This window comes from Elephas maximus, chromosome 15, assembly GCF_024166365.1.
Source record: "Elephas maximus indicus isolate mEleMax1 chromosome 15, mEleMax1 primary haplotype, whole genome shotgun sequence".
NCBI lineage: Eukaryota > Metazoa > Chordata > Mammalia > Proboscidea > Elephantidae > Elephas > Elephas maximus.
This window is the reverse complement of record NC_064833.1, coordinates 29,853,045-29,873,243: the sequence shown is the minus strand read 5'-3', so window position 1 is coordinate 29,873,243 and position 20,199 is coordinate 29,853,045. Positions and strand designations below refer to the sequence as shown.

General features: G+C 36.1%; 1 protein-coding gene across 3 annotated transcripts in view; it reads right to left on the bottom strand.

Annotated features, from left to right (window-relative positions):
- Positions 1–20,199, bottom strand: part of CSMD3 (CUB and Sushi multiple domains 3) — a 1,374,620-nt gene that overhangs the window by 443,174 nt on the left and 911,247 nt on the right. For all 3 annotated transcript variants that reach the window (XM_049854130.1, XM_049854131.1, XM_049854132.1), the window contains 2 exons: positions 8,067–8,282; positions 5,882–6,070 (listed from right to left, as the gene is read on the bottom strand). In XM_049854130.1, coding sequence (XP_049710087.1) covers positions 5,882–6,070; positions 8,067–8,282 — 405 coding nt within the window. The remainder of the gene's footprint in view (positions 1–5,881; positions 6,071–8,066; positions 8,283–20,199) is intronic.

Here is a 20,199-nt window from a genome sequence, read left to right as displayed (position 1 = left end):
ATATGCAGTTTTTTTTTTTTTTTCTGTCTGAAAAAGATGACAGTGGAAATGCCAGTGTTTTTTTTGAAATGTGATTCTTAGAAAAGAAAACAGGTATTTATTTCTTGATCAAAAACAAGATAGTGTTTCTTATTTTTGAAATTGCAAACTTCTTGCACTTTATCTTTTTTACTGTTAGACATTTGGTTGTCACTTATACAGATGATCAGATATTTATTTCCTTAGAAACACAGCCCTCTAGGACAACCTCTTGAATATAAAATATTACCTAAAACAAAATATCATTTTTCCTGATAATTATTTTTAACTTTTTACAAAATTTAAAGCATAATTACAGAAATAAAGATATGTAGACACATAATTTTTTTTAAAGGCAAAATTCTCATCTTGGCATTAAGCAGTGATCAATTTAAATGAGATTGTGTGTTTGAAGTACTTAACTAATGATGGCACCATACAACGCATTCATCTTCTCTTCCTCTTCTTTCTTTCTCTCCTCTATCCTACTGTTTTTTAAAAATCAATTTTCACAGCTGTCAGTCTCTGTGGCCCTTAGGATTATTGGGTATATGACCATGAGAATAGTCCCAGCCACAAGGAAAAGGGATTAACATTTGTTGAGTAAGTACTACATGATGGACAGTGCATCAGTGTTTGTTATGGATTGAATTTTGTCCCCCAAAAATGTGTGTCAACTTGGCTAGGTTATAATTCCCACTATTGTGTCATTGTCCACCATTTGGTGATCTGATGTGATTAGCCTATGTGTTGTAAATCCTAACCCTTAAGATGTTAGTGAGGCAGAATTGGAGGTAATTATGTTAATGAGGTAGGATCCAATCTACAGGACTAAGTTGTAACTTGAGTCATTCTCTTTTACGACATAAAAGAGAGAATCTAACAGATAGGAGAGGGATCTCATAACACCACAAAAGAAGAGCCCAGAGGAGAACACATTCTTTGGACCCAGGGTCACAGCACTGAGAAAATCCTAGACCCAAGGGAAGGCTGATGACAAGAATCTTCCCCCAGAGCTGACAGCGAAAGATTTCCCCTGGAGATGGTGTCCTAAATTCAGATTTCTAGCCTCCTAGACTGTCAGGGAATAAATTTGTTTGTTAAAGCATCCACTTGTGATATTTCTTTTATAGTAGTACTAGACAACTAAGGCAATGCTTTATGTTTAGCATGACTTTTATTGCTTAGAACTATCTTGCAATATGGGTGTGATTATCTGCATTTTACATTTGAGAAAACTTGGAAGGAAAGAGGTTTGAATAACTTGCAAACATCACACAGTTTAAGAAGAGCTGGAGTGCGAATATGAACTATGTGCCTGCAAAGGAAGCTACTATTTGGGAAGAAGAATCCTTACTTTTGAGTGGGTGTTATACTCTCAATTTTTATCAAGATTCTTCTCTTGCCTCTTCAAATTACCCTGCACTTTAGCAACCGCCAATAAATAGGCTGTGGTCAAAGAAGCTTTCCTCTGATTAAAGTACAGGACAAGCACTAGGACTGCTCTGAACCCATGTGTGAGCAATAATGATGGCCAGATTTCCTCCTAACTTTAGCATAGTCTCCAATTAGAAACAGTGGTGTGCTGCTGCGGACCAGGGACAGGACTTGGACATGGTGATAGTCATAGCTCTGCCCCTACCTTTGTGTACAGCCTTGGTTTTTTTTTCATAGAAATGGTATTTTACTGATAAAATACCAAACCAAACTAAACCCACTGCCGTCGAGGTGATTTCGACTCATAGCGACCCTTTGGGCAGAGTAGAACTGCCCCATAGAGTTTCCAAGAAGCACCTGGTGGATTTGAACTGCCGACCTCTTGGTTAGCAGCCGTAGCACTCAACCACTATACCACCAGGGTTTCCACTGATAAAATAAAAAAAAATAGCTATGCTAAATCTACTTTAAAGCATTAGCGGGGTTTTTGAATGGGACACCACATAATAAAACTCTTATAAGTTAGAAAATAATATAAAAATAGAATTATTGTACTTTAGTATTTTGTTACAATATTACTCAGGAAATGAATAAATTTATTCATGAATGTTATTTATTACTCATCTAAACAGCCATAATTAAGATAAATTTTACCAAATTCTGACAGAAGAATCTGAAATACATCAACCAATTAAATCACTAAACATAGAATCAAAACTAAACATATATAAACAAAAAGTATGGCTTCAAAATTGGCATTATCCGTTGCCTTACTGTCCAGAGTCAAGCCCTATATTATGTCACCTATACATACATAGGCCATTTTACTAAATGTTAATATTGATGTTATATTTAACATAAAATTTAAAACCTTATCTGTGGTTTGGTTTTGGAAATGTATCTATTATGTGCAGCCTTGTGCCAGAGAAAAGCAAGCTAGATTCCAAATAACTGAAAGAGAAGCCAACTTTTGGAATACAACCCACTTATGATCTGGCCAATGTCTATAACATAAACTTCCTATGAGGCTGGCAATGCTGAGGATAAGCACTAGCTTTTAAGCAAGAATGGAATAGAGTACTGGTGTTAGATACATATGAAGTCAAAGAATCTAGGAAGAAATAAACCAGTATTGCTAAAATTGGGGATCTGCTCATGTGAATAGTTACAAATAATGTGCACTTTATATGACTAAAGACTGTGAACTTTGAAAAGGAAACAAAATAAGAAATACATACATATGCATATGTGGAACCATAAATAAAATAAATAGCATATTTGTTATAAAAATATTTGTTATAAAAGATAGGCAAAGTAGTGAAGGGAGGAAGTTCAAGAAATCAGAGAAGTAAATTAAAAAGAATTTTTTTTTTTTTTTTTTAGTTTGAAAGAATATTTCTCCCCATCTCACAATTTAAATGTATACCTACAATGGAATTTATTAAGGTCAATAGGCTTAAAAGCTTATTAAAGCTCAGCCAACTTGAAAATGGGGGGAAAATTTCAGGCAAAAGGTTTGCTTTCTAAATTTGTCCACAGGCTGATTTTTGTCATCCTTCCCTTTAAAGATTTAGGTACAAATAAACCAACTATCAAAGAAAGATGTTTATAAAATAAATAAATAACTTGAAGCCACTTCTTTTACGAAGTCAGATTTTTATAAATCCATTTATCTACTGTAAACATGGACTAAACTTTAAAAATGTACATGTAAACAATTTCTTCTAAGTTTATGCGACAGCCTGGTATGCATTTGCTACATTCAGAGAAAATATTAATTCTTTCTCCTCTTGATTCACTTTTCCTTCTGCTTTTTTGAGACATAATAATCATCTAATTCTAGTGAGGTAATATTAGGCTTTGGAATGAGACATATCTGTGTACAAATCCTGGTCCTGTCACTTATGACTTTATGATCTTGGGCCAGTTATTAACATCTATAAGGCTCAGGTTCTTCTGATGAAAAATGGGGGAGAGGGTTAATAATAACACCAAGATTGTAGTGAGGATTCAACGAGACAACTGTGTATGACAGAGCCTAGCAGACCTTCATATCATTAGTTTTTTTCTTTTGGTCTGTTTGGTGTTTTTATAAATTGGTTTTAGATTTACTATACCAATTTAAATTTAATTTACTATACCAATTTAAATTTAATTTACCAATTAAACTTTAATTGGTTTTATAAACTAGATTGTTGGTCTGGACTACACTCAATATAGTAAGTATAACACTACCTAAATTTTGAATGCTTTCTATACTCCAGAACTGCGCTAGGTGTCTCATTAACAAGGCTAAACTCTTTAATCCTCATAACACCATGAGTTAGGTAATACTATTGCAGCCATTTTGCAGGTAAGAAAAATGAAGCTTAGAAAAGGCTTAATGTCAGGTGGTAGCAATGTAATCTCAGGCACTCTGACTCTGTCACTTTCCCTTCATTTGGACTATTCCCTAGGTTCTCACTAACTAGCCATCGGAAGTGTCAGAGAAAACAAAAATGAGAATGGGGCAATTCAGGTAAGGAGGGGAATTCCAAACATGGTAACAGCAAGGAAAAAAAAAAAAAGCCACAGAAGGAATACCAGGTGTAGAAGCCCTGTGCCTTACATAAAAAAACCCTGGAAAAGAAGGAGTTCAAAGAGTGTGACTCCTCATCACCAATCAACTCAAAGACTCCTTAGTTGTTTGTGCCATTTCTATAAAAGTGTGTGATTTTAGAAAGATATTTCATCTGTTATGTATCAGCTTGTCAGTTATATTACTCTACAGGGCTGTGAAAAGAAAGAAGCTCCTCACTATAAAAACCTTCAGACCAACGTTAATTTGGAAGATCATATTTTCTGGTTTTATTTGGGACTCCACAGGGATCTCCACATTCTACAGATTAGTCGATACATTCAATAAGATATAGAAGGTGATTTTCTCTTCATTCTCAGTTTCATCTGTGGGGGCATTTTGCTTCCAGAGATCAAATCTCTACAAATCTGCTTAATTTTGTGGCATAATTTATCTGTGACATACAATTAATTTTCCAATTAAAGTAAATTCAGATTAGATGTTTGGGAGGGTTCGCAAAATCTTTATGAAAAAAACTATAGGATAACAGTTTTCATTTTGTTCTATCATAAAATTAGCCACTTTGATATTAAGGTGCACCTGACCCAAGCCATGGTATTTTCAGTTACCTCATATGCATGTAAAAGCTGGACCAATGAACAAGGAAGACAGAGGAAGAATTGATGTCTTTGAATTATGATGTTGGCAAATAATACTGAATACATCAGGGACTGCCAGAAGAATGAACAATTCTGTCTTGAAAAAAGTACATCCAGAATGCTCCCTGGAAGTTAGGATGGCAAGACTTTGTCTTAGGTACTTTGGACTTGTTATCAGGAAGGGCCACTCCCTGGAGAAGACATCATTCTTGGTAGAGGATGAGTCTCAATGAAATAGATTGACACAGTGGCTGACTACAATGGGTTCATAAACAGCACCAATTGTGAGGATGGTGCAGCACCATGTAGTGTTTTGTTCTTTTATACTTAGAGTCGCTATGAGTCAGAACTGACTGGAGGGCACCTAACGACATTTCCTCATTTAAATAGGAAATGACAAGTCCTGATGAAAAAGTCGTACATTTTTCCTTCTGGAAAAAAATATGCTTTTTCTTTTATCAGTTAAAACATTTGTTTTCAAAGTTTGAGGTGGTGACTTCAAACTTCCAGCCCTTTAATTATTTTTTATATTTCACAATGTAAAATGGGTTGTCATTTTAATTCACCTGTTTTTTTTAACAGATGAATTGCATATAATTTATAAATTGAGTCAATAAATGCCTTTGTATCCCTTAAATTACATATTCTTTATTTGACAAATTTCCCCTTGTAATCATCTTTTATGGTAATTATGTTACAAAATACTGCCAAAGCCTCAGTCAGAATATACTATCAAAAGGACTCAAGAATTTCATTTTTATGAGCTCTCAAAACATGACTTTATCTATTGTCTGTCTGTCTATCTATCTATCATCTATCTATCTATCTGTCTATCATCTATCTATCTATATCTATCAATCTATCTATCATCTATCTATCTATCTATCTATCTATCTATCTATCATCTATCTAATCTATCTATCATCTAGCTATCCATCTCTCCACCTGTCTATCATCTATCTATACCTAATCTATTCCTTATCCCTATAATCTGAAAACAAATTAAGAAACAGTTGTTTGAATGGCAGTTAAGGAATCAGGTAGAAGTTAATTGAGGTACACCAGATTGCCAAATTGAAAAAAAAAAAAATAACTAATGTGAAATAAATGAAGAAATTCAACAGAGTATAAAAGACAAAGGTTGTGTAACCATGCAACTCCATGGACAGTGACTACACATACAAGCAAATGAAAGCAGCTGACCACGTACCCACACACCTTGGCAGAGGTGCACTCCACACTCGTCGGCCACCACCAAGACAGATGATCTCTGATGTTCCTTCCAGTCGATAACCCGATGAGCATGAGAAGGTCAAAGTGTCTCCAACCCCAAAGTTGAACCCAATTCGGTTACCATAGTGAGGAATTCCAGGATCTTCGCAAGGTTCAAGATTATATTCTGTAAATCAATGGGAAGAACCCCTCCCCCAGGGGTGGAGAGGAACAAAGAAATACATAGAAGTCACATTTAAGGGTATATTTCTATCTCTGCAAACCGAATATTTTTAAAACTTAGCCATATAAATACAAAGTGACTATATGTATAATTACAGGTACATGCTGATGGCACACATAATATTCTTCTTTTGTAAAAGACCTAATAAATTAATGCATACTTTTATGCATGAAACTCAATACAGATGAGAAAATGTCCCCTTCTGAATGATAAATTGAAAATGTAGCTATTTATCTCATATTCTTTCTTCTGCTTTAGAAACATTTCCATCTCATAGATTTTAACTGATAATAATGGCATAATAGATGCATATTTTCAAATACAAAATAACATTTGGAATGAAATTATTTACACTTTTGAAATGCATTTCACTTAATGGCTTTAGTCTTAATACAAAGGCTCTTGTGCCTCTAGAACTATAAGGAGTTCAATTAGTCCATATTTTGAAAAACACATCACTTCAGATGCAGGGGTTACATAAGGCTGAAGTGCCTACATTTGGAAACTTATTACATTACATGTTTACAATAGAGTTTTGCCCCCAAGCAATGCATGAACACTATAAAAATGAAAAACTAAATACTCTTCAGGGTATGAAAGAGTAGGTGGGATTGAACAATATTATAATTTATACACAGTCCTAAGAAGTAACTTAGATAAAATACTTCTAGAGCCTTTGCTTACTATTTAGCTGCAACAGAAAACAAGATGAATTGCTTCATATTGTTTTTTTTTAATGTATTTGCATTTTTAAGTTAAAATTGATTATACTCTTTTACTACTCATTATCGATTATCTTAATTATCTTGTCAGATAAGAGTTTCCAAATAATATCAAAATAATAGTTTAAGAACTAGATTACCATTTGCATGAATACAGATATAAAATAATACTACAATTCTAATGTTAGTAAGCTACTTAAGATTTACTTAGTAATGCAACTCTGTATTAAGAAATAACTATTTGTCTCACTATTCCATTCAAATAGTAAAACTCTAAGTGGCAAAAATATTTTTATAATCCTTGGTCATATAGAAATCATTATTTTTTTTTCTAGAACCTAAGTCTTACTATTGTCTACAAATAAAATTATTCTAGAAGAAATGTGTAACCATGCTAATTTGTTTCTAGATCATTTGGTTCTAAAATAATAAATTTATCATGATCTTGGCTGTTAATTATGCCATTTCCAAGACATGTAAAACTTTCTAGTCAGTGGTTAAATTCACATGTAATTTTTTTTAGTCTAATTGAAACTCTGCAATATGTTTCATATTTCATTTTAAGTTCACTAAGCATTTTAGCTAGTTTTGCCTTTTGACCTTTCTGTAGACTATAAGTTGAAATGTAACTAACATACTTCCAAGGAACCAAACCAAACCAAACCCATTGCTGCCGAGCCAATTCTGACTCATAGTGACCCTATAGGACAGAGTAGAACTGCCCCATAAGGTTCCCAAGGAGCACCTAGTGCATTCAAACCACCAACCTTTTGATTAGTAGCTGTAGCTTTTAACCACTACACCACCAGGGAGGGGTTCCTTCCAAGGAACAGTGGTTAAGAATTCCATGACTAACCAAAAAGTTGGCAGTCTGTATCTACCAGCTTCTCCTTGGAAACCCTATGGGGCAGTTCTACTCTGTCTTACAGGGTTGCTATGAGTTGGAATCCATGTTTGTTTGTTTGTTTTAGTAAATTCTTAGAGAATTAATTATTATTAGTAGTAGTAGTAGTAGCTTTTGTTTAAAGTTTCCCTTTAATTTATTACTATAAACAATCCTTGACAGGTATTCCTTTGCCTTCTTTTTCATTTTTCTTCTCTGGTATTTTTCCTTCTGTTTTATCACAAATTATGCTAGTGTGTAAGAAAAAAAAATTTTTTTTCTTTCTAATTTACTAAAGGAGATCATTATGTGTGTAGTATGTTTGTTTTCTCACCAGAAAATGTAATGTTGAATCCTTCATATGATATTGAAAAATCTGAAATAAATCGCAATTGAGCCCTGAAATTTCCATAGAGGCCAGCATTGATTGTTGAAGGAAGTTCTGAACCAGTCAGGCGTGCCAGTGGTTGAGTAAAACTGCCGTTCTCGGTGATCAGTAAGTAGTCATGATGATCTTCCAAATGAAAAGTGTGAAAGTTGAATTGAACACCTATTAAGAAAAATATGAATATTAGACTAATAAGGTATATCAGTAAAACACATAGAGTTATGAGACTAACTAAAACCAGGACTGTGCTTGTAATTTACTTTTTTTCCTGAAGATAAAATTCACTGCTATAAAATATTAAAAATGTATAGCATAATATTATCCTCTTTTTGGTTTGTTTCCTTCAGTTTCCTTATGAGAGATATATATCTTAGAAACTGATTACAAATAAAATTAAAAATCAATGTCTGAAAATGAACCACCTGAGTTTTCTGAAAATTTTAAGCAAGATAAATATCCTTTGTTTATAACAGAAATGCAGCTTTCTGGTGAACATTTTACACATCTTCTCCATTTCCTTCTCCAATTCCCTCAAACAACATAAAAATTGTGCTCAGTAATAAAGCACCCAACTTCAAAAAAAAGCTACATACCAATTTTAAAAGAGAAATATAAAGAGGCATGTTGTTAGGTGCCATCGAGTCAGTTCCAAATCACAGCGACCCTATGCACAACAGAACGAAACACTGCCCCGTCCTGCGCCATCCTTACAATTGTTGTTATGCCTGAGCTTATTGTTGCAGCCACTGTGTCAATCCATCTCGTTGAGGGTCTTCCTCTTTTCCGCTGACCCGGTACTCTACCAAGCATGATGTCCTTCTCCAGGGACTGATCCCTCCTGACATGTCCAAAGTATGTAAGACACAGTCTCGCCATCCTTGCCTCTAAGGAGCATTCTGGCTGTACTTCCTCTAAGACAGATTGGTTCGTTCTTTTGGCAGTCCATGGTGTATTCAATATTCTTTGCCAACACCACAATGCAAAGGTGTCAACTCTTCTTCGGTCTTCCTTATTCATTGTCCAGCTTTCACATGCATATGATGTGACTGAAAATACCATGGCTTGGTTGAGGCCCACCTTAATCTTCAGGGTGACATCTTTGCTCTTCAATACGTTGAAGAGGTCCTTTGCAGCAGATTTGCCCAATGCAATGCACCTTTTGATTTCTTGACTGCTGCTTCCATGGCTGTTGATTGTGGATCCAAGTAAAATGAAATCCTCGACAACTTCAATCTTTTCTCCGTTTATCATGATGTTGCTCATTGGTCCAGTTGTGAGGATTTTTGTTTTCTTTATGTTGAGGTGTAATCCATACTGAAGGCTGTGGTCTTTGATCTTCATTAGTAAGTGCTTCAAGTCCTCTTCACTTTCAGCAAGCAAGGTTGTGTCACCTGCATAATGCAGGTTGTTAATGAGTCTTCCTCCAATCCTGATGCCCCGTTCTTCTTCATATAGTTCAGCTTCTCGAATTATTTTGTTCAGCATACAGATTAAATAGGTATGGTGAAAGAATACAACCCTGACGCACACCTCTCCTGACTTTAAACCAATCAGTATCCCCTTCTTCTACCCGAACAACTGCCTCTTGATCCATGTAAAGGTTCCTCATGAGCACAATTAAGTGTTCCGGGATTCCCATTCTTTGCAATGTTATCCATAGCTTGATATAAAACACAGGTAAACATCCTTCTGGTATTCTCTTCTTTCAGCCAGGATCCATCTGACATCAGCAATGATATCCCTGGTTCCACAACCTCTTCTGAAGCCAGCCTGAATTTCTGGCAGTTCCCTGTCGATATACTGCTGCAGCTGTTTTTGAATGATCTTCAGCAAAATATTGCTTGTGTGTGATATAAATGACATTGTTCTATAATTTCCACATTCAGTTGGATCACCTTTCTTGGGAATAGGCATAAACATGGATCTCTACCAGTCAGTTGGCCAGTAAGCTGTCTTCCATATTTCTTGGCATAGGCGAGTGAGCACCTCCAGCACTGCATCTGTTTGTTGAAACATCTCAATTGATATTCCATCAATTCCTGGAGCCTTGTTTCTCTCCAGTGCCTTCAGAGCAACTTGGACTTCTTCCTTCAGTACCATCGGTTCATGATCATATGCCACCTCTTAAAATGGCTGAATATCGACTAATTCTTTTTGGTATAATGACTCTATGTATTCCTTCCATATTCTTTTGATGCTTCCTGCGTAGCTTAATATTTTCCCCCATGGAATCCTTCGCTATTGCAACTCGAGGCTTGTTTTTCTTCAGTTCTTTCACCTTGAGAAACACCAAGTGTGTTCTTCCCTTTTGGTTTTCCATCTCCAGCTCTTTGCACATATCATTATAACCCTTAACTTTGTCTTCTCCAGAGCCCCTTTGAAATCTTCTGTTCATTTCTTTGATCTCATCAATTCGTCCTTTCCCTTTAGCTGCTCGATGCTCAAGAGCAAGTTTCAGAGTCTCCTCTGACATCCATCTTGGTCTTTTCTTTCTTTCCTGTCTTTTCAGTGACCTCTTGCTTTCTTTATGAATGATGTCCTTGATGTCATTCCACAACTCATCTGGTCTTTGGTCACTAGTGTTCAATGCGTCAAATCTATTCTTGAAATGGTCTCTAAATTCATGTGGGATATACTCAAGGTCATATTTTGGCTCTCATGGACTTGCTCTGATTTTTTTCAGTTTCAACTTGAACTTGCATATGAGCGATTGATGGTGTGTTCCACAGTCATCCCCTGGCCTTGTTCTGACTGATGATATTGAGCTTTTCCATCATCTCTTTCCACAGATGTAGTCAATTTGATTTCTGTGTGTTCCATCTGGTGGGGCCCTTGTGTGTAGTTGCCATTTATGTTGGTGAAAGAAGGTATTTGCAATGAAGAAGTTGTTGGTCTTGCAAAATTCTATCATTCAATCTCCAGCATTCTTTCTATCACCAAGGCCTTAGTTTCCAACTACTGATCCCTCTTCTTTGTTTCCAACTTTCTCATTCCAATTGTCAGTAATTATCAATGTATCTTGATTTCATGTTCGATCAAGTTCAGACTGCAGCAGCTGATAAAAATCTATTTCTTCATCTTTGGCCCCAGTGGTTGGTGTGTAAATTTGAATAATAGTCGTATTAACTGGTCTTCCTTGTAGGTGTATGGATATTATCCTATCGCTGGCAGCGTTGTACTTCAGGATAGATCTTGGAACGTTCTTTTTGATGATGAATGCAACACCATTCCTCTTCCAGTTGTCATTCCCAGCATAGTGGAGTATATGATTGTCTGATTCAAAAAGGCCAATACCAGTCCATTTCAGGTCACTAATACCTAGGATATCGATGTTTATGCATTCCATTTCATTTTTGATGATTTCCAATTTTCCTAGATTCATACCTCGTACATCCCCAGTTCCAATTATTAATGGATGTTTGGAGCTGTTTCTTCTCATTTTGAGTCATGCCACATCAGCAAATGAAGGTTCCAAAAGCTTTACTCCATCCACGTCATTAAGGTCCACTCTACTTTGAGGAGGCAGCTCTTCCCCAGTCATCTTTGGAGTGCCTTCCAACCTGGGGGGCTCATCTTCCAGCACTATATCAGACAATGTTCTGCTGCTATTCATGAGGTTTTCACTGGCTAATGCTTTTCATAAGTAGACTGTCGGATCCTTCTTCCTTGTCTGTCTTAATCTGGAAGCTCAGCTGAAACCTGTCCTCCATGGTTGACCCTGCTGGTATCTGAGTACCGGTGGCATAGCTTCCAGCATAACAGCAACACACAAGCCCCCACAGTACGACAAACTGACAGGCACATGGGGGAAAGCAAGCATAAAAAAAAAATAGGGAGGTACTATTTGTTAAATGAATGTAATGACTCCTCATATATTTATTTTTCACGTGATTCAACCTGTTCATTTAATATACTGAAAAATGCATCTCATTGAATTTTCACAAACTGAGCACCTTTTTGCAAACAGCACTCAAATCAATAAACAGAACATCACCAATACCCATAGACCTTTTCTTTCAACATTTCTGTCACTTCACTTTGCCAAACATAACCACTCAATTAGCTTCTAATATCATAGATTATTTTGCTGCTTTATCTAAATGTAGTGAAATCATATAACTTGTTCTCTTTTGGGTCTTACCTATTTTACTCAGCATTAGGTACGTGAGACTCATTACTGTTGTTGCATATAGGTATAGATTGTTTATTTTCAGTGATGTATTCCATTTTGTGACTATATCAGCTTTGATTTATCAGTTCAATTGTTGATGGTCATTTAGGTAGTTTGCAGTTTGGCACAAATGCAAATAGTGTTGCTATGAACATTCAAGTACAAGTATATTGGTAAACATATGTGCTTATTTCTATTGGGTACACACCTAGGAGTGGAATTACTGGGTCATGGGTAGATAAATATTCAGCTTTAGTACGCACTTTCAAACAGTTTTACAAAGTGTCTGTGCCGATTTACAATTCTATTACCAAATATATGAGACTTTTGGTTGTTCTTCCGTAAGGATTTGGTAGTGTTTGACTCTTTCGTTGGTTCTATCCTGGTGAGTGTGGAGTAATATTGCATTGTGGTTTCATGTTAGTTTTTAAAGACATTTTTCTTGAGCACAGATAAAAAACTAGCAATTGTACACACACAACATACTATGTTCAAAGCACCAGATAAAGTAAAAGGAGACGTGGTAGAGCAGTGGTTAAGTGCTTGACTACTAACCTAAAGGTCAGTGATTAGAACCCCACTCGGTGGCTCCACATGAGAAAACACCTGGTGATCTTCTCCCATAAAGATTACAGCCTAGAAAACCCTATGGGGAAGCTCTACTCTATCACATAGGGTTGCTATGATTTGGAATCGACTTGATGGCACACAGCAACAAAAACAACCACTACCACATGCATTCTTCTCTAGATGTGTGCTTTTTTTTTTAATTGACCTAAAAATCACCAAAATTTTAAGGAATTTCAAAGATTCCAAGTAATAGCCTTTATCATTATTTATCTACAGTTTAGTTTTAAATGGTGGAAATTATTGGAGTACCATTGTTTAAAATAACAAAAAGTGATATAAAATGAGACAAAAACAAACTGAAAACACAAGCAATGACCAGGCAAGTTTATTATTGCATAAAGGAAAGGTCACTTGGGGTCTGGAAAAGTTGGAAATGCACAACACAATTTCTCATTTGACAAAATTCTTTTTCAAAACTTTTTTTTTTTTTCTTTCTACAGTGGGGATGAATACCAGAGCTCTATTAGAGGAAGCTCAGGAATTGCCAGTTTTTCAGACATTTTTTTCAGGATAAAGGCGGTAATGGACACTAGCCAGATGTGAAAGTGAATGAATTGTCAATATGGCAAGAAAAATGTTCTTTAACATTCAGTGGGGCTGCTATGTAAATTTACAGAATACTGTAAGATCAGAAAAATCTGATAATGAGTCTAATTTCTACGCTAAAGATAAGAAAAAAATAGAAAGCAGAAAAGTCTGAAAAAAGACCTAAGGGGGAAAAAATCACTATCGGTATAATTTCTATTTTTTTAAGAATAATATGATTTTTTTCTTATATACACTGAATTAATCTGTCAGATAATAAATTGAACTAATCTCTCTGGGCCTCAGTTTCCCTTTCTGTAAAATGGGGTCTAAAAGAGTTGTCTTGAAGTTTAAATGAGACAACATATGAGAATGACTTGGCACAAGTAACTGTTAACTATTGTCCCTGTTTAGTTCTCCAGAATAGGAGTTAATTTTTTTCTTGTCACTTAGCCCTAGCCAGACACTTTATAAGAGGAAGCTAATATTTATTAGAGCATGATTTAATTGGTAAAATCTGTTTTCACTATTGCAAAAACAACTTAAGACCTTCAAAGCTTTGCTAATGGCCAAATAAACCAAACCAGCAAAAGATACTAGGAACACACTATACACTGTAAGCAGCATAATGGAATGTAAATACTTATAAAAGTACAAATAATTAATGGGAAAAGACATAGAAATCAAAATTTCAAAAATATTTGGCTAAATGCTATAAAATTTGTCAATATGAGCTGATATAAGAGCATAAGAGTAAAATTAAGAGTAGAAATGACTAATTTGTCTAAGGTAGAGGCTTCCCTGGGCTTTTAGAGGCTTCTGAGAAGCAATAATGTTCCAGAAGGAGTAGAAGCATTGTGGGGAAACAGCCCTGGGTATGGACATTTCAGGACAAAGGAGTAGATGAGGTGAAGGTAAAGAACCCTAAAAGGGTGGTGGATATCTGAAGAACAGTGAGAAAAGTCAGTGGCATCAACATTATAGTACCTTCTCTTAAGAATGATAATTCAAGATGCCCTATTAAAGCAATTCATGTTACATATATGAGCTTGATTGATTAAAAAAAAAAAGTTTAAACTTCATTTATATATAACAATAAAGAGGTAATATGGTGATATGAAAAGAGCTTTGGGCTGACAGTCAAAATACCTGGAATATTTAGATTTTAGTTACAGTCATGCCACCAATTACGACCTTGAGGGTGCCATTTTGATTCTTCAAACACTTTGGGTTTTTTTTTTTTCATCTGCAATTTTACAGGAATGTCTATGCTTTACCCAAGGCTTTTGTTGTTGTTGTTGTTTACAAATGTACTTTTCAAGTAGGCCTTTTTTTTTTTCTTTCCATTACCACTGCCCCCTCCTGCCCCCCTGGATCCTAGTAACCATTAATCTACCTTTGTCTCTATTCATTTGCCTACTTAAACATTTCTTATAAGTGGAATCATACAATATTTGTCCTTTTGTATCTGGCTTATTTTCCTTAGCATAGTATTTTTAAGTACATTATTAAAAATATTTTGCTAAGTCTAATGTATTTTTTTAATGTAGATGGGAGCCCTGGTTGCACAGTGGTTAAGAGCTAGTCTGCTAAACAAAAGGTTGGCCTTTCAAATCCACCAGCCACTCACTGGAAACCCTGTGGGGCAGTTCCATTCTGTCTTATAGAGTCACTATGAGTTGGAATATACTCTAAGTCAGTGGGTTTTAAGGTAGGTTATTTTATCTCAAGGCTTCTAGGGGACTACTAATAATTATTATCTTGACCTATGTAATGTATTTAAGAAAAAATATCTTATGGTATCATTGTAAACAAGGAGCAATATAGGCTGAATGACACTGTAATAAACTGAATATGAAAATGTTGAACAATTTTTTTTTTTTTTATACACCTTGGCTTAATGTTAAGCAGTGGGGAAAACATCACTGATGGCGTGTTTGAAGTTTATTTCTTAAAAATTTACATACTTGTGTCTGCCCTAGTTAAGATTCTTATAAACCCCTTAAGATTTTGGAGACCAGGCTTTTTAAGGAAAATTCTGACTGTATATTGTAAATGAACATAGAACACTATGAAACCATACACACAGTATGTTCTCAATGTATAGATATAAAAAGCATGTATAAAAATCACTAGAGAGAAACACAACAAAATGTTCTCAGTGATTCACTCTGGTTGGTGAGGCTAAAATGATTTTTCTTCTTACTTTTTTAATTTTCTATGATCAACATGTATCATTTCTTATAATCGGAAACTCTTTAAAATCAAAAGAAAAGATATCTCAAAAAAAGTATATATTAATCAAAAGCTAGCTAAGACATTGGATGACAGACTCCAGATTTAATATAATCTCATGGGAACCCTGGATCTAAACCAGAATGATGAAATATAATAGGAGTAAATATAAAAGCCTACACTGAAGATAGAAAAAAAATCAATTGCATAATTATAGAATTTCAGGGATTAGGCCTAAGTGCCAATAATATAAAAAAGTTATTTAGTTGACTATATATTCCTTAAAGCCTTAGTTGACACAATGGTTAAGTGCTTGGCTACTAACCAAAAGCTCAGTGGTTCAAACCCGCCAGCCTTTCTGCAAGACAAACGTGTCACTCTGCTTTCATAAAGATTTACAGCCTTGGAAATCCTAAGGGGCAATTCTACTTGGTCTATAGGGTTCTTGCAATCATCTTGATGGCAATGAGTTTTTTTTTGGGTGGGAGTGTTCAGTCTGGGAAGAAAAGGTAAGGCCTGGGGTTAGGAGTGTAAAAAACGAGGTGCTCACAGAAAATGACTTGGTGAATTTGAGAAATTTAGGTTGCAGCAGGGATTAAGTTGGTTTTTGTATAATTCCAGAGAGCAGAACAGGGATGACAATTGTAAAATAATTTTCAAACAATTAGAACTGTACTAACACAGAGCATTTTCCCAATTACTAAATTCCCATCAATGGAATTACCCATATCAGAACAGTTCATCATGTTTATCTGTAGAAAACATTGGTGTGTTAGGTGAAAAGTTAGACTACATTCCCTCTAAATTTTCTCCCTTTTTTAAGAGATTATCCTTCATATAACTTTGGCTACACTTTGAAATAGTTGCAGTTCAAACAAACTTTGTTGGCTCTTAAAAGAAAGGCATCTAAGTCTTCCTTCCTTGCCATGTAAATACGGATTTAATTAACACTTGCAAACTGCGAAGATGCAAAAACTTAAGTGTTAATTAAACCTCTATTTACACAGCAAGCAGTATGTAGCCCTCCAATTTCTTGTATAATATAAAGGAGCTTATTGTAAACTCCATTAATCCACTGCACACTGGAATAATAGGATGCTTTGCTTAACTTTCAGCTAATTGTCTTGTGTTACGGCGAACAATAAAAATTCCAGTTTACAAAGTCTTCTACCTCATTCCATCTGTTTAATACCAGAATACTAATTTTAACAACACTTTTCTCAGTAATATCCTAATTACTCAATAACTAACTACAATTCCTATATAATCCTCTCCCCGAATAAAATGATGTATAGTTTTATCAAAAGTAATCCTCGTTTATAAAATCTCAATGAATTTAAATTTATTAAACACAAGTTTTTTATTTTCAGCATTGTAAGACCCTCATCTCATTGCTATACATGTTTTGTTTTGGATTGTTTTGGGTTTCCTTTTACATCTTCTATTAGTAAAAATATCAATAAGAGAAATATCAAAAACAAACAACAGAGCTAAAAGAAAGTCTACTTCTCAAAACCAGTTTTTAAAAAGTACATTAATTCCATTTAAAGGTTTAACATATAATTTCAAGTAAAAAATCTTATGTTTTTTTATTAATTTATTTTATTTATTATTGAACTTTAGATGAAGGTTTACAGAACAAACTCTAGCTTCTCATTAAGCAATTAGTACACATATTGATTTGTGACATTGGTTACCAACCCCATGACATGTCAACATGCTCCCTTCTTGACCCTAGGTTCCCAATCACCAGCTTTTCTGTCCCCCCCGCCTTTTAGTCCTTGCCCCTGAGATGGTGTGCCCCTTTAGTGTCATTTTGTTTTATGCGCCTGTCTAATCTTTGGCTGAAGGTAGAACCTCAGAAGTGACTTCATTACTGAGCTAAAAGGGTGTCCAGGAGCCATACTCGCAAGTTTTCTCCAGCCTCTGTCAGGCCAGTAAGTCAGGTCTTTTTTCGTGGATTAGAATTTTGTTCTACATTTTTCTCCAGCTCTGTCTGGGATCCTATATTGTGATCCCTGTCAGAACAGTCACTGGTGGTAGCTGGGCACCATCTAGTTGTGCTAGACTCAGTCTCATGGAGGCTGTGGTAGTTGTGGTCCATAAGTCCTTTGGACTAAACTTTCCTCTGCATCTTTGGTTTTCTTCATTCTCCCTTGCTTGTGAGACCAATGGAGTATCTTAGATGTCTGCTCACATGCTTTTAAGACCCCAGACGCTACTTGCCAAAGCAGAATGTAGAATGTTTTCTTTATAAACTATGTTACGCCAATTGAGCTAGATGTTCCCCTAGACCATGGTCCCTATAGCCCTCAGCCCAGGGAGTTTAAATGTGTTTATGGAGCTTCCATTACCTTGCCCTTATGCAAGTTGTGCTGGCTTCCCCAGTATTGTGTACTGTCTTATCCTTCACCAAAGTTATCAATTATCTATTGTCTTTTTACTAAACTATCTCTGTCCTTCCCCTCCCTGGCAACCATCAAAGCTTGTTTCTTTTTGTGTGTACACCTTTTCATGAGTTTTTATAGTAGTGGTCTCATACAATATTTGTCCTTTTGCGATTGAGTTATTTCACTCAGCATAATGCCCTCCAGATTCATCCATGCTGTGAGATGCTTCACAGATACATCATTGTTCTTTATCGTTGCATAGTATCTCATTGTGTGTATGTACCATAGTTTGTTTTTCCACTCATTTGTTGATGGGCACCTAGGTTGTTTCCACCTTTTTGCTATTGTGAACAATGCTGCAATGAACATGGGTGTGTATACGTCTATTTGTCTAATGGCTCTTATTTCTTCAGAATATATTCCTAGTAGCGGAATTGCTGGATATTATGGTATTTCTATTTCTGGCTTTCTAAGGAACTGCCATATTGTTTTCCGGAATGGCCATATCATTTTACATACCCACCAGCAGTGCATAAGAGTTCCAATCTCCCTGTACCTCTCCTACATTTATTTTCTGTTTTCTTGATTTGTGCCAGTAATGCTGGGATGAGATGGTGTCTTAGTCATCTAGTGCTGTTATAACAGAAATACCAAAAGTGAATGGCTTTAACAAAGAGAAGTTTATTCTTTCCCAGTTCAGTAGGCTAGAAGTCTGAATTCATGGCACCAGCTCCAGGTGAAGGCTTTCTGTCTCTGTCAGCTCCAGAGGAAGGTCCTTCTCATTAGTCTTCCCTTGGACTAGGAGCACCTCAGTGCAGGGACCTCACATCCAAAGGATGTGCTCTGCTTCTGGTGCTGCTCTATTGGTGGTACGCTTGCTTCCTTTTCCTTTTTATCTCTTGAGAGATAAAAGGTGGTGCGGGCCACACCCCAGAGAAACTTTCTTTACATTGGATCAGGGATGTGACCTGGTTAAGGGTGGTGTTACAACCCCACCCTAAAATTGCAGGCACGAAATGGAGGACAACCACACAATCATGGCCCAGCCAAACTGACACACACATTTTTGGGGGGACTTAATTCAATCCATGACAAAGGGTATCTTATTGTGGTTTGCTTGACCTCATATACATAAATAGAACACTCCACTCAACAGCTACAAAGTACACATTCTTTTCCAATGCACATGGAACGTTCTTCAGAATAGAAAACATCATAGACCACAAAGCAACCCTCAACAAAATCTAAAACACCGTGAAGATACAAAGTATCTTCTCTGATCACAATGCCATCAAAGTAGAAATTAACAACAGGAAGCTGTTGTTGTTGTTAGGTGCCCTTCGGTCAGCTCCCACTCATAGTGACTCTATGCACAACAGAACAAAACACTGCCCAGTCCTGAGCTATCCTTACAACCGTTGTTATGCTTGAGCTCATTGTTGCAGCCACTGTGTCAATCCACCTCCTTGAGGGACTTCCTCTTTTCCAATGACCCTGTACTCTGCCAAGCATGATGTCCTTCTCCAGGGACTGATCCCTCCTGACATGTCCAAAGTATGTAAGACGCAGTCTCGACATCCTTGCTTCTAAGGAGCATTCTGGTTATACTTCTTCTAAGACAGATTTGTTCGTTCTTTTGGCAGTTCATGGTATATTCAATATTCTTTGCCAAATGTGTCATTTCTTCTTCGGTCTCCCTTATTCGTTGCCAGCTTTCACATGCATATGATGCGATTGAAAATACCATGGCTTGGGTCAGGCACACCTTAGTCTTCAAGGTGGTATTTTTGCTCTTCAACACTTTGAAAAGGTCCTTTGCAGCAGATTTACCCAATGCAATGCATCTTTTGATTTCTTGACTGCTGCTTCCATGGCTCTCAGTTTGTCGTACTGTGGGGGCTTTCGTGTTGCTGTGTTGCTAGAAGCTATGCCACCGGTATTCAAATACCAGCAGGGTCACCCATGGAAGACAGGTTTCAGCTGAGCTTCCAGACTAAGACAGACTAGGAAGAAGGACCCAGCAGGCTACTTCTGAAAAGCACTAGCCAGTGAAATCTTATGAACAACAGGAAGAGTAAGGAAAAAAAAAAAATCAGTTACATGGAAACCAAATAACACCCTGTTTGAA